The sequence below is a fragment of the Platichthys flesus genome, chromosome 15 (assembly GCF_949316205.1).
Source record: "Platichthys flesus chromosome 15, fPlaFle2.1, whole genome shotgun sequence".
Lineage (NCBI taxonomy): Eukaryota > Metazoa > Chordata > Actinopteri > Pleuronectiformes > Pleuronectidae > Platichthys > Platichthys flesus.
In genome coordinates, this window is record NC_084959.1 from 11,766,735 (window position 1) to 11,779,599 (window position 12,865).

The window sequence follows — 12,865 nt, forward strand, 5'->3', positions numbered from 1 at the left end:
TGCATTCTTGTGTTTTCAGGTTAAGTTTAGTATGTTTCTCTGAATGGTCTTGAATATGAGTATCTCTTTGTGTCTCTGTGTCAGGGTGTGGAAGGTGTGTCCTTCAGGAAAGCAGAGATTGAGCTTGCTTTACTTGACAGTTTCAACAGTCTGATGTCTTCCGAGAGGAGTCGTCATAAAGACAGCAACATGACCGATGGTAGCGAACGTTTGGAATTGTGCCACAAATGGACCTGTTACTGCTGGCTTCTTTTCTTGATTGCTTGACGTTACTTCCTAAAATGAAGTCCTCAAATTATGAGGAACAATGCTTTACTGTGTTGCTAGGCTAGGTTTCTACCCTACTTATTGCCTGCTGATTATTAGCTGAAAAACATTGAAATGGGTTTCCATGGTCGTAACTAAGCATTGTTAAGGTTCTAGTGCGGTTTCAACATTGGAATATAATAACTTGTTCACAAATAATCTAAGAGAAATGAACAATCCCTGAAATTATACGTGATTTTTGTGTTTAATGTTTCCAACAGACAGATACATGGCTTCATTGTCAATGAGTGATGAGTTTGTTTGCCTGGTAGACACCCTGCACAAGTCGGCTTGTGGCTCTGCTCTGGTAAGTTCCCATTTTGTGTGTGTTTGTGTGTGTATTGATCTGCTAAGGATGAGGGTTTAGATTAGAATTATGACTTTTTCATGTCTTCATGTTTATACTGTATGTGTGTGTTTTTGTAGGAGGTGCAGCCAGATGAGGATCTTGTTTTGGAGGTCATGTTATTTCTCTGGGGTAGAGTGAAGGTGGTGATGCAGAGGGATATCATTGAAAACCCAGATTTAGCTAGCTACCTTGAGAAGGCAGATAAGGACAACAAGGTACTAATTTAAATTATTTAAAAGAAAACATTTCTTAAAATGGTTCATGAGTATACATTTTCGTATAAATGCAGTATTTACAGTATAAGACTGAGTGTGACTTTGTATTTACCTTAAAGTTTTACTGTATGTTTAAAGCACATGTCCCACTTATTTCTGTTAATTTGTGTGTGCTATTATTTTTGCAGTGGCTGTGGTCTCTGTCTAGACTGTGTGAGGTGGCTTTGGTCCATGACCTGGCAACTGTGGACTGCATAACGATGACCGAGATGATCCACACTTTGGTCATATTGCTGGAGAGTGCAGCTGAACGCAGTAATAAAACCCCACGTCCAGGTGAGGCATTAGGGAACACACATGCATATACACATGCACACACACCATAGCTACGAAAGTAAGATAATTCTCAACTTTTCTGTGCAGAAGCTCCTGAAGCAGTCTGCGGTGGTGTGACGACGTGCTCCTTCTCTCTGTCTGAGGTATTTAAATTAATTAATATGTATACCCAACCGTCAAATTATATTTTGGTTAAAAACAAGGACATGTTCTGTCTCAGGCTGCAAACATAAATAATTTTTGTTAAGTGTGTGGGTTTGTGTGTGCTCACAGACTTCGATTACAGAGTTGCTCCAGAAGGTGTGTGAGATGGCGAGGAGAGGTCTTACAGCTCTAGCAAAGGGTATAGCTACACTGATGCCCCCAGACTCCTCAGCTATCACAGATTCTGTCTTCATGCAGGTAGGCAGTCAATTGGTCCAACACTTATGTAAAAGAGTTTGATAAATGTTCAATGGGTAATTTACTGATTCTACACCAGGTGTTGTCTTGAGCTTTAATCTTTGTTGTCGTTGTAATGGCGTATAGGAAGAGAAAAGTTTAAATAATGCAGATTGAGAACTGGGAAATGGTCCTGAAACCAATTTTTTTCTTCTTCTGACAGAAATGTTGTCCCCTCCCTCCATTGTCTTCCCGCCTATCTTCTGAGACATGGTCAGAAAAGGGAAACGAGGATGATGAAATTAGCGAGAAGGAAAAAGAGCAGATGGAGACCAAGACAGAATCAGATATTAAAGACTCTCGAGACATTAGTTCCACAAGTGTGCTACTGCTGGCCAAAGACCTTCATCAAAAGCTAGACATCATCTACCACCGAGCCTCCCTCAAGTTACTGCAGCTTAATGCAGGTCAGACTCACTGCTGCACTGACAATATTACTAACAGTTTATTTCTTTGAGATTGATTTGGCAACATTGAGTTTCTATTGAATTTTATATTAATAGAAATGGTGAAAACTCTTAATGCTGGTGTATGTTCATACTGATGTATAAACAGAAGTTAGAGTAATGGTTTGTTAGCTTAAATATTTGATTTCCCTATGTGATGTGTACCAATAATTCACGCTTATTTTTTGGGTCTAAATAAGGTGGCTTGTATCGATTGTTGTGTTTAGTTGCAGAGTCGGAACTGATGGATCGGATCAAAAAGAACAAAGTGTCCAAAGCTCTTCTCCTGATCCAGAAAGCCTTGCTACTGTACAAAAGCATGGAAATAGATAAGAGCAGAAAAACAAAGAATCTTCTAGAGGTGACACACTCACACAGACAAACATTCATGGGTTCTCAGACACACTCACAAAGGAAGCTTATATACCGCATGACATATATTGATTAGATATATATATAGCCATTATCCTGGTAATTGTTGAAAAGCTTCAGGTTCCTAAATAGTAAAACTAAAACATGTCAATTTTTTTTTTTAAACTTTTCCTAGTGGCTTCAATTCTAGATTTTGTATTTCTTGACATCCTGTTAGGGCAGGCCAGCTACTTTTACTAAGGACTGGAGACTGAGGTGAGCTTGTAATTAAAATATAATTTGTTTGGTCTGTTTGCTTTTGCCAGGACGCGTCCTCCTTGATAGAGAAAGCAGAAGTAGAGGAGAGAAGACTTTATATCTCCACCATCTCTAAGACTCCAGCTGAAGATTTTGACAAAGGACTTAATGAAGAAGAGGAAAACCCTCCTCCTCCCCCCATCCTTCTCTCACGGACCGACCACGCCTTGACCTTTGCCCCAGCACCTTATAACTTGAAGGGACAAGTGAGATTTGCCTTTAATTATGTTGATAATTTAGTAATCTAACAAGTATTAAATCATTCAACACAATTGACACATTATTCATCTTTTACTTTTCCCCCACCAGGTGTGCTGGTACCAGCTCTGTGGTCTTGCAGCTGATGGCATTAACAGGAAAGTCCGCCTCAGAGACTGCTTCCTGCCAGGAACTGGAATTTTGGTAAAAAAATATATTTTGCAGAAAAGACTGGTGGATTCACATTTTTATCAAACCTCTATAACCTGATGTGTCACCCTGACACTGTCTGTTTCCAGGTACCAGCAGTATCTTGTGAGTGCGTGCTGAGAGTGGAGGGACTGGTGCCCAACCAGAAATATATATTTGCTGTTGCAGCCTACGACAGCCAGGGCAAGCTACTGGGCAACAGCATTGGGAGGGCAACATTCCCACTGCTAGCAGCTATGCCTGTTCCACTGCTTTCTACATGGGCTCACCTGGCTCAGGTACACCAAGTCAAAACTCGTCCCAAGAAGTGTCTTGATACTAGTTTGTCACCTCACCACACCCATTGCTGTTTACAAACTCAGAGGAGAACCTTTGTTAGACACTTTTGCTCAAACACAATGTCAACAGAGTATTGATTCACATTGACAGCTGTATGTTGATCTTGGGGATTTGGTCGAATGGGAAACTGACAGACACCTTAATACTGACGCCCACAGAACCAGTGAAAATAATTATGGGTGTATCTTTTGTGACTCCCTCTTCAGGTGGCTTTTCAAACAGAGCAGTACAGCATAGCCAAGAGAGCCTGCAGGGAACTTTGGAGCCACTTCACCTTACCTGACCCTGGGTCCCACAGTTCACATGATAGCCTGGCCACCACAAGGTAAAAGAAGAGAAAGACATTCACAGTTCATGTAAAAGAGTCTGAATTTCGTCGCATCCACTTTTCTTCTTCTACTCTGTTCCAAATTTTCATGGTAAAGGCTGCGTGAACAGACCCTTGAGCTCTCATCACCCCACCTGCGTAAGTTGTTCCTGATTTCCATCTTCATTGAAACAGAGATCAACATTCAGCAGGGATCGCTCTACTATGGCTGTAAAAATGGACCTTTCATCTGGGAACAGGTAACAGTTCGATCTAAATTGAGAAGTATCTGTACATTTGCCAGATTTAATCAGCAAAACATTTAAGAGATAGTTTCAAAGTTATTGTTGATACCGGCATTATACTGTTGTACCCTGTGTTGATGTGAATAAGGAGAACTTCAATAACATGCTGTACATAAGTGGTATGTGCTTACGTGTATACGCAGGAGGTCAGACTGGCAGAGTGTGAGCGAGTGCTGGTGGCGATGGACATAGCAATGTATCTGGAAGACGGGCTTGCTGCCGTGCAAGCTGTAGTAAGCTGCTATGGCCTTTTGGCACCTCTAATCTTCCATCAGATTCCTTGCAAACCTGTCGTACAAGTATGCAAAAACTACATCCATACTGTGTTTATAATCTACATATAACAAATTACAAATAATTCACAACTATATGTGTTGATGCCTGTATCTGTGTTCTGATGTTCAGGTGCTGAAAAAATGCTTGATAGTTTTGGAGAATTCAGATCGTCTCAAGCAGAAATGGACAAGAAACATCTCAGAGGCACTAATGCACATGATAGCCTGCATTACCTACTATCTTTCAAAGGTGTGTTTTGCATGTGTATAGATATTTGTTATTTATTCTATTTATGACATTGTGTTAAAATAATAGTTCCTTTGGCCTTAAACATGTTATTCGTCACTGCTGAATCTGGTCATGATCATGATAAAAAAATCCATTCCATTGAAGCACTTTCTCATTTATAAACAGTTTAATCAGTCAACATAACTCTTGCTCTGCATTAAGCCACTCTTTCAAATTCAATCAATCAATCAATCAATCAATTTTTACCAGTATTACCAGTACTTACTTGATTTACATTTCCATCTCATCGACAGTGACTTTTGATATTATACTGGGAGCTTTGCACAAAATAATTTATCTTTCTGCATCCTTCCTGAAAAGGCATGTCGTGCTCTCAGGGAGCCTCCCATGGCCGGTTCCATGATAGACAGTGGTCGCAGGCTGCTCAAGGAGGTTTATGATGTACAGCTGCAGATCAGGAGAGGAGATCGTGCTACAGTCAAGTTTGAAAGAAAGTCAAGTCTTCAGTTAAAGGCACTACATGTAAAGAACCAGAAAAGAATCCCGTCTCAAGCAGTTACCAGCACAGACAATGGTAACACACAGACACACATGAGTAGTGCAGTAATTCATTTTTGTTTTAAATGTGACAATGTGGAAGAGATCCTGCTGTGCATAGCGAGAAGTTTGCAGTCGCTGACTTAAACTAATTCATTTTTTTGTAATTAAAGCTGTATTTGTTGAAAACGTGTAAACATTATTCTATTTCAAAGCTTTGGGAAACTAAATAATATGGTACGCTCTTTTATTTTAAATATACGTATATATTAAAGATATACTGTATATCTATAATATATATTTCTATATTGTAAATTATTTCTATATTAGTTACTATTGAATGATATTAAATCTATAACATATGCTTGCTGATAATGTGTCGTGATCAAAATAGTGTTTTTTCTGTAGAGATTTCAAGCCCACTGACAAGCTCTGAGGATCCCACCATTTTCTACGAGGTGATCTTCTATAACCCATTAAGAGATGCCTATGAGAATGGTAAGTACCATGTCATCACATGTGTGCATACATATCTCTTTAAATAAATAATGAATGTTGTTAATACACATGTTTCTGTTTGTGTGATTCCTCGACAGTGATGAGGGTCAGACGCAAGGCGTACTTCCCTGAGTATGCAGCGTTACTGCTACAGAGAACCCTGAAAGAAGGCTGCCCAGACCTTGTATTAAAATGGGGGCAAAGCATATTTGAATACCTTGCCAGGTAAATGTTCAACATACAACTCCCTGCTTTAGATTCTGCAGTAAGTTATTGAGCTTAGGATATTTGGTGTTTTGCTAATAATACAGTTTGTGAATGGTTCCCTCCTTCTCAGACGTGACAAAGTGATTTTGGAAGCTTTGGAAGGAAATGGTCACCATAAAAGTGATCAGGTTCCAAAAGGAAATGAATCTCCCCAGGTAAAAATACGCATTTGCACATATATATGTACATATAGGTACAGAAGGACATTTTTGTCTGTTTGGCTGTTTGTTGTGTTGTTTTATTATAAAACTTGCGAGAAATACTTTGCCCTGCTTTTTGAAACAGATAAAGAGCACAACTAAAGATGACACAAGAAATAAATTAAAGCAGAAAAAGCTACACAGCATGTTTCAAAGAGTCATAACTAACAGGTACTGTGTGTGTGTATATTTGTGTGTCTGTGGCTTTGTGTTATTGTAACTGTATGTGTGGGTTCATGTAACTGCATTTTCATCACCCTTTTTGTACATCTGTGTAGGGAGTTACAGTCTGTGGAGAACCTGCTAACAACAATGTCGTCTCTGGTACAACGCCGCAGGAAGCAGCTTAAGCTGAGGAACCTGTACTGTGAGGAGAGAGTGTGGAGGTCACATATTAACTACAGCATGGCAAAGGCACATCTGGCTCTGTTTTATCAGGGCCTGGATCAGCTGCATGGAAGCACCCTGCAACAAAGGTTTACACAAAATATAGCAGCTACTACACTTCACTATTTCTGTGTTTTTCTGGTAATTCCTCATCAGCTTCGTCAGTTGCATGAACTGGCCCAAGTGGTTCCCACAATTATTTGTCAACAGAGATTCTGTTGCTCATTGCTGCTAAGCAGGACTGGAAGATGTTGCTTTTGTTATCTGAAGTCGTATTTTTTAATTTGTAGCCAATATTGTTAATACTTAGTGCATAAACAACCGAAATTATTATGTATATATTGTATACTCATGTTTGTATGGCTTTAATATTGTGTGCTGTTTGTGCTTTGCTTAGGTTCAGTCAGTTAAATCCGCTGTATTTCTCTCTGGCCTACTCTGGTGTCCTGCTGCGGAGGAACTCACAGCAACAACCGTTTACTGAATATGGGATCGTCTCAGAGAGAGACTCATCGCATCCTGTTGTGCGGGTCCATGCGGCTGCTCGCACAGAGAAAGACGAGGGTGAGAAAAATGGCACGCTAGAAAATTGGAAGAAAAAACAAAATGTACTGAGATCATCACTTGTCCCTGTCATATCTTTCAGCTGTTAGAGTTGATACAATTGCCAAAGAGGAGAACTGTGAGGAGCAAGAGACCTCCTCTAAAACTGCAGAACAGCAGATTGAGAGGAAAAGACGCACTGCTTCCATGATGCTGGACTCAATTAGCAAATCTGCTTTACATCTCAAAAGGGCCATGGTGCTGTTAACACATACACACACACATACATTCACAGTTGAATACATTTCACAATACGTTGTAACTCAAGACTGGATTTTGCATTTGTTGTTTTGCAGGTGTTGGCGCATCGTGGCAGCCACTGGACCACTCTGCAGCATGTGTGTCATACTGTTTGGGACCAAAGCTGCAGAATAGCTTCCCTAGCTCAGACAGCTTCGCACCTTGAACCTGACTCCCCTTTAACAGCAGAACAGCTGCATACCACCATCACCCAGCTACTGTCACTGGCTACTGACTTAATCATGGACATGCTGAACAGCCTAGGGGTGTGTATCCCATGCTGCTATTTATACACACATCTAGCTACTTGTTTAAAAACTCACAACTTTCTTATGTATAAAAACAAAGAGCAAAACCTCTAGATTTCATTTGCTGCGTCAATGTGCATCTTATCAAGGGAACACTGTCCTGTTTGTGACTTTGGTTTTTAATCTTCATCTTTTTCTCTACCAGCTGTGGAGTTTGTATGACAGTGACTTGACTGAGGAGGAACTCAAGTCCAGCCATCACTTCTCTGCCACAATGGATGACAGCACCCATGTGGACCTGCGTTGGGTCTGCACCTTGGTGTTGCACACTCTGGAGCGGCTCCATGATTGTGGCAAATGGGAAAGCCTGGCCCATTTTGCCTTACTTTTCAACTCATACACACGGTAAATAATACAGATCTCTTATTTGTAAAACACATAGATTACAGATTACAGAAAAATTTGATTATTAATTGGTTCGTATAGCGACAATTATAGACAGAGAGGTTATAGTATTGAGAAACAGTTATAATTCCGTTATAATGAGTCAATCCGAGAGTATATGCCCATGGTTTTATGTTGAGTGGACATGAATCTGTTAAACAGTTACACTGTTGGGACTCGACTTACATTTTGGGGACAAAGATTAAGTTCCGTAAACGCTAGGTCGTCAGGAAATGTGCGTAATACAATGTAATTTTGTCTGAACATGACTATATGTGAATATGCATGTGTTTCAGGGAACGCTATGTGACGATCACAACTCCTTTGCTCGTTCATGCTCAGAGAAGGCTGCTTAAAAGGATCAGCTGTTTTGGAGGACCTGAAGCTCCACAACCACATCATGCCAGGACACAGAAGGTCACTGGAAAGGAGGTAGTACACATCACACACAAAAACATGTTCAAGCTCCGTATGATACCATTGGGAATCAAACCAAATAAAACTCTATGATAAAAACAGAATGGTATTACATTGATTGATTACCTTGTAAGATAAAATAGATACACAACTGATATGCTCCTTACATCCGCTGGTGGTTGCTAATTTTAATTAGTGCGGTAGACCTTCAAACATACAAGTTGTCCTTTGTTCTAAAATACCATAAATACATGCAGAAAAACTCTAAAACTAAAGTAAAAGGGTAATTTAGTATCATAGAATCTTAAAATATTCTCACATTATGTGGATTTGTCATGATGACAGTATAGTAACTAGTGTGGTGCTTTCTGAATTATATTTCAGGTGACTTACAGGAGCTATGTAGGCTGCCAGCTTCTCTGTGGGTGGACTCCTCACCATGCACAGCAACCGCCCAGTAACATAAATTCAGAACCCGCAAACACATCTCGTCAAGAGGCAGTTGAGCTTAAAGGTTTGAACATCCATCTTCATGTCATTTCAGCATATTTTACTCACACAAACAGTTACGTGTCTTAAACAATTCAGCATGCTATATAATTGAAATGCTTCAAATTTGACAAAATAGCAGAAACGGTGGAAGGGTGAGGTGCAGTGATTAAACAAAACATTGTTTTCATGCATATATGTTTTATATCTAAGATGCAGAAATGCAGAGCTCCATGTCCCTGGTGTGTGTTCCACTGGATATAGAAGACACACTGAGCTGTTACCATCAGGCTTTTGAGAGAAGACCAGATTGTCTTCGCGTCTTTCAGCGCAGTCGCTCCTTACTGATGAGGCTTCTGGCAAATACACAATCCTGTGAGTTCAGTTCTGATTGAGTGGACACAAACTCATACGACATCTGTTTCTTACCCCTCATCATTTCTTCCCAGGCTTTGCATCACAGCTGCAGGGTCATTCTGAAAACCAGGTGGATTTCAATCCCAATGTCATGCCCACTCCAAGTATCCAACCCTGTGAATTGACAGAGGAGAACTACAGTAATCCAGATGCTCTCTACGGCCTCCCTATCAGCGCTGATCACTTGCCAACTGTCACTGCTGCATACTCCTCTTCCATTAGTAAGGCCCTGTTCAGACCTTTCAATAACTTAGGTCTTGGGTGATGCAATCACAAGTGGACAGGTCCAGGTATAAATGTGAATGCACCAGAAATGGATTGAGGTATTGAGGTTGCATTTGAGAGCCAATCACTCAGACCACATCCAGAGGCGGTCTGGGCCACATGTGGCAACAATTTTCTGAATGTGTGAACACAAATGTGTCCTGGGCCACAATGAAGGACTACCTAGGTCACGAGAATATACTCATATGTCATCATTGGCTATAAACAGCATTGCATTTGGTCTTTGCAAACAGTAATGATGTACCAATCATAGCTGGTCACTGGACACAGAATTATGTGGAGGCGAATTGTATTGATAGCTGAGAACCGACTGTGTTGTATGAACAACACCCTGGTACTTTAAAATGTGTATGATCTGATAATAATATGGTATATCTGGATAAATGTGTGTCAGGCTCTCAAGGTCAAAAAGGTCTTACTTTTCTTTCCATACCATCCAACTTGTCTTCAGAGTATCTCCAGGCCAACAGTCAAGACTCCCTCAGAATTCAGGCGCTGCATGAAATGGGAAACATACATTTCTACAATGGAAACATACGGTTAGAAATCTGTTTTACCACCCCCACCCCCCCAGAGTGTGTATGTGTGCCTTGAATTGTATGCATTCTTCTGCAATTATATAGCAAACATTTTGAGCTTTTCATGATTTTTCTAATAAATGAATTCCTGTCTTTGTTTCATCTCCAGGGCAGCACACTTGTCCTGGAGTAAAGCTGTAGATTGTGCCTTGCAAAGCTCAGGGGCAGTAGAGAAATGGGATGGTTTGTCGTTTGGGGGTTGCTCCCTGCAAGAAACCCTGAAACAGGCTGGCATCTGGGGATGTCTACAGGCTGCTGCGCTCACTGCTAAGATTGCTCAGTAAGTCTCAGTAAATTTATATTTTTGATTTGATAGGCTCTTATGTTCATTATAAACATGCCTAAATGTACTTGCTTATGAGGCTTGTGCTTTGATCCACAGGCATATCTTGACCTCTGATATCCGCCAGCGAACCAAATACTGTCTTATTTCAGCTCACCTCTTCAAGGTAATACTTCGGATATTGATCCATCTCCTCACAAACACCTCAATGATGCACGAACAAATACCATATTGTAGAGCAAATAACAGTACAGCATGCATTGTAACTAATGTCTCCTAGTTTTAGAGTTAACCACCTGTAGCCACTGTTACTAATGCACATGCATACACAGAGCGGACAGCAAGTGACTGTGACGAAATATTTGCTGAATTTGCCAAAAAAGTAAATTTGAATAGCAGATTATTCCTTTAAGGAAAGGGGAAAGGAGTTGTTTTTGCTTCAATAACTGTCTGCATCTGCACTTATTCTAAAATGCCTGTGTGTTTGATGCTTCCTAAGTGTGTGCTGTGCTGCTCCCTGACCCAACCCCAAGATGACCTCCTGTATGCCTCCTACAGCATCAGAGATGAACTGCTCCCTGGGGTTGACCTTTTCTCTGAACCTCACAGAGTTCACCTTGCTACCACTGTAACCAGCCTTAACTTTGTCTGCCACTGGCTTTTCACCACAGGCTACTGGATGACGGTATGCAAATAAACACTGTCTATCTCTCCTCATTTTGAACTGAAATACTCAGGATACGTTATTACTTAGTGTTTAATTATGTTTGTAATTTCAGCTATTGCCCATGCTTGCAATTTACCTACATTTTGTGGGGACCGTTTGCAGAGATGTCCAACGTTTTGTTGAGGGCAAAATACTCAAGGTTAGACATTTTGTGCTGTCTTCTATACGCACATGTTAATGTTTTTCTTGTTATGGTCCTAACTGAGTTTTTAATCTGGATGGGTGTTTTCTGCAGATACATGCCCTGACTGAACTATGTCTTTACACTGAAGCTGTAAAAGAGGCCGGACAGCTTACACAGGGAATAGGCATCCTTCTGCCTGATGGACGCCACATTGCCAAAGATGAGGATCACCAAGTATGAGTTCACACACACATGTTCCCTGTTTTTCCCTCGTAGCCTTTGTTAACTGGTATGGAAAGGTGTAGCATCTCACTGTTGTTTGCACATCTTTAGACTTTTAGTAAAATAATCAATGCAATGAATTTGACTCTTTTAGGGAATTTTTGTGTGTTGTCCATTGGACAACCAAGTACTTGTGATTTCAGAAACTCTGTCAGTTTGACTTTAGAAAAACATAAGTTTGTTTATACATGTCACCATCTACATAGTTCTAAATGTGGTGATTATTCTGCAGCCTATGAAGACATTCTACAGCAACAAGTCTGTAATGGAAAATGCTGAGGTACGTTCTATATCAGATTGCTTTAGGTTTCTGAAGAAAATATTTTGTTTGTATTCTAATTTGAAGTCATCTCTGTGTCCGTGGCACCGTTTCATAAATTAAAAATCAAGACATTTTTTCCCCAAAGGATGCTTTCTAAACTTGCTTACTTTTTGATTTTATGAATGTGCTTTGTGGTTAGGCTTTGGAAGAACTAATGAACAGCCATTGTGCACCAGTGGTCCGAAAATTGTATGGATCCACATTATGCCTGCGATTCAACCTGGCTCGAGTTCAACTAGTCCTGGCTCTCACTAACACCGTACCTGGGCCGTCTGTCTCAGGTCTGTGAGAAAGATCTATGTCTTATTGAGATAAACATGCCTTGATACACTTAAAATATAGAGAAATGTATCTTCGTGTTTGTTTATTCAGTCGGTCAGTTTCAATTAACTTTAGTTTCATAATTCAAAATGAGAGTCAGTCACATCTGCATATTGGCCTGACTAACTATTGCATTATATTCATAACTTATATTATATTTTGCTGTAATTGTGAACTAAAGCATTCACATTAACTTTAAATACAACCCATTGGATTTAATTCTAAAGGATTCACTTTGGATACAAGTTTGTATGAATGTATTGGGAATTTCTTTCAGATACTGCTGAAAGCGAAACTTGTGCCAGTGGAACAAGTATTTCAATTAACTCAAAAAGCAGTGAGAGTGGAGACGCTGAGAGCCACTGTCCGAAGACGGAAGAGACTAAAGTGCTGGATCTTGATACAGATAAGATGCTCACTCCAGTAAGCATGAAGGTGGGGATATTTCATTAGATCAGATGTTTGCAACCTCGAATTTCTGCATTAAACTATTTTATGTATTGCATTGACTCCAACCTATTTTTGTGTAACTCTTGCTTATATATAATAT

The 12,865-nt window shown here is 40.1% G+C and overlaps 1 protein-coding gene across 1 annotated transcript in view; it reads left to right on the plus strand.

Moving 5' to 3' along the window:
• Nucleotides 1-12,865, plus strand: part of LOC133969846 (cilia- and flagella-associated protein 54-like) — a 61,622-nt gene that overhangs the window by 5,332 nt on the left and 43,425 nt on the right. Inside the window, exons 12-49 of the mRNA XM_062406549.1 lie at nucleotides 85-199; nucleotides 528-613; nucleotides 733-852; nucleotides 1,059-1,206; nucleotides 1,294-1,349; nucleotides 1,480-1,608; nucleotides 1,811-2,054; nucleotides 2,321-2,454; nucleotides 2,771-2,968; nucleotides 3,072-3,164; nucleotides 3,260-3,448; nucleotides 3,716-3,834; nucleotides 3,935-4,076; nucleotides 4,265-4,420; nucleotides 4,527-4,646; nucleotides 5,007-5,220; nucleotides 5,592-5,681; nucleotides 5,780-5,906; nucleotides 6,019-6,103; nucleotides 6,234-6,319; nucleotides 6,427-6,624; nucleotides 6,933-7,099; nucleotides 7,182-7,336; nucleotides 7,435-7,644; nucleotides 7,832-8,031; nucleotides 8,367-8,502; nucleotides 8,872-9,021; nucleotides 9,204-9,351; nucleotides 9,426-9,614; nucleotides 10,130-10,217; nucleotides 10,366-10,536; nucleotides 10,639-10,705; nucleotides 11,039-11,224; nucleotides 11,319-11,405; nucleotides 11,502-11,624; nucleotides 11,905-11,952; nucleotides 12,134-12,275; nucleotides 12,593-12,750. Of these exons, the coding sequence (XP_062262533.1) occupies nucleotides 85-199; nucleotides 528-613; nucleotides 733-852; nucleotides 1,059-1,206; nucleotides 1,294-1,349; nucleotides 1,480-1,608; nucleotides 1,811-2,054; nucleotides 2,321-2,454; nucleotides 2,771-2,968; nucleotides 3,072-3,164; nucleotides 3,260-3,448; nucleotides 3,716-3,834; nucleotides 3,935-4,076; nucleotides 4,265-4,420; nucleotides 4,527-4,646; nucleotides 5,007-5,220; nucleotides 5,592-5,681; nucleotides 5,780-5,906; nucleotides 6,019-6,103; nucleotides 6,234-6,319; nucleotides 6,427-6,624; nucleotides 6,933-7,099; nucleotides 7,182-7,336; nucleotides 7,435-7,644; nucleotides 7,832-8,031; nucleotides 8,367-8,502; nucleotides 8,872-9,021; nucleotides 9,204-9,351; nucleotides 9,426-9,614; nucleotides 10,130-10,217; nucleotides 10,366-10,536; nucleotides 10,639-10,705; nucleotides 11,039-11,224; nucleotides 11,319-11,405; nucleotides 11,502-11,624; nucleotides 11,905-11,952; nucleotides 12,134-12,275; nucleotides 12,593-12,750 (5,274 nt within the window). The remainder of the gene's footprint in view (nucleotides 1-84; nucleotides 200-527; nucleotides 614-732; nucleotides 853-1,058; nucleotides 1,207-1,293; nucleotides 1,350-1,479; nucleotides 1,609-1,810; nucleotides 2,055-2,320; nucleotides 2,455-2,770; nucleotides 2,969-3,071; nucleotides 3,165-3,259; nucleotides 3,449-3,715; nucleotides 3,835-3,934; nucleotides 4,077-4,264; nucleotides 4,421-4,526; nucleotides 4,647-5,006; nucleotides 5,221-5,591; nucleotides 5,682-5,779; nucleotides 5,907-6,018; nucleotides 6,104-6,233; nucleotides 6,320-6,426; nucleotides 6,625-6,932; nucleotides 7,100-7,181; nucleotides 7,337-7,434; nucleotides 7,645-7,831; nucleotides 8,032-8,366; nucleotides 8,503-8,871; nucleotides 9,022-9,203; nucleotides 9,352-9,425; nucleotides 9,615-10,129; nucleotides 10,218-10,365; nucleotides 10,537-10,638; nucleotides 10,706-11,038; nucleotides 11,225-11,318; nucleotides 11,406-11,501; nucleotides 11,625-11,904; nucleotides 11,953-12,133; nucleotides 12,276-12,592; nucleotides 12,751-12,865) is intronic.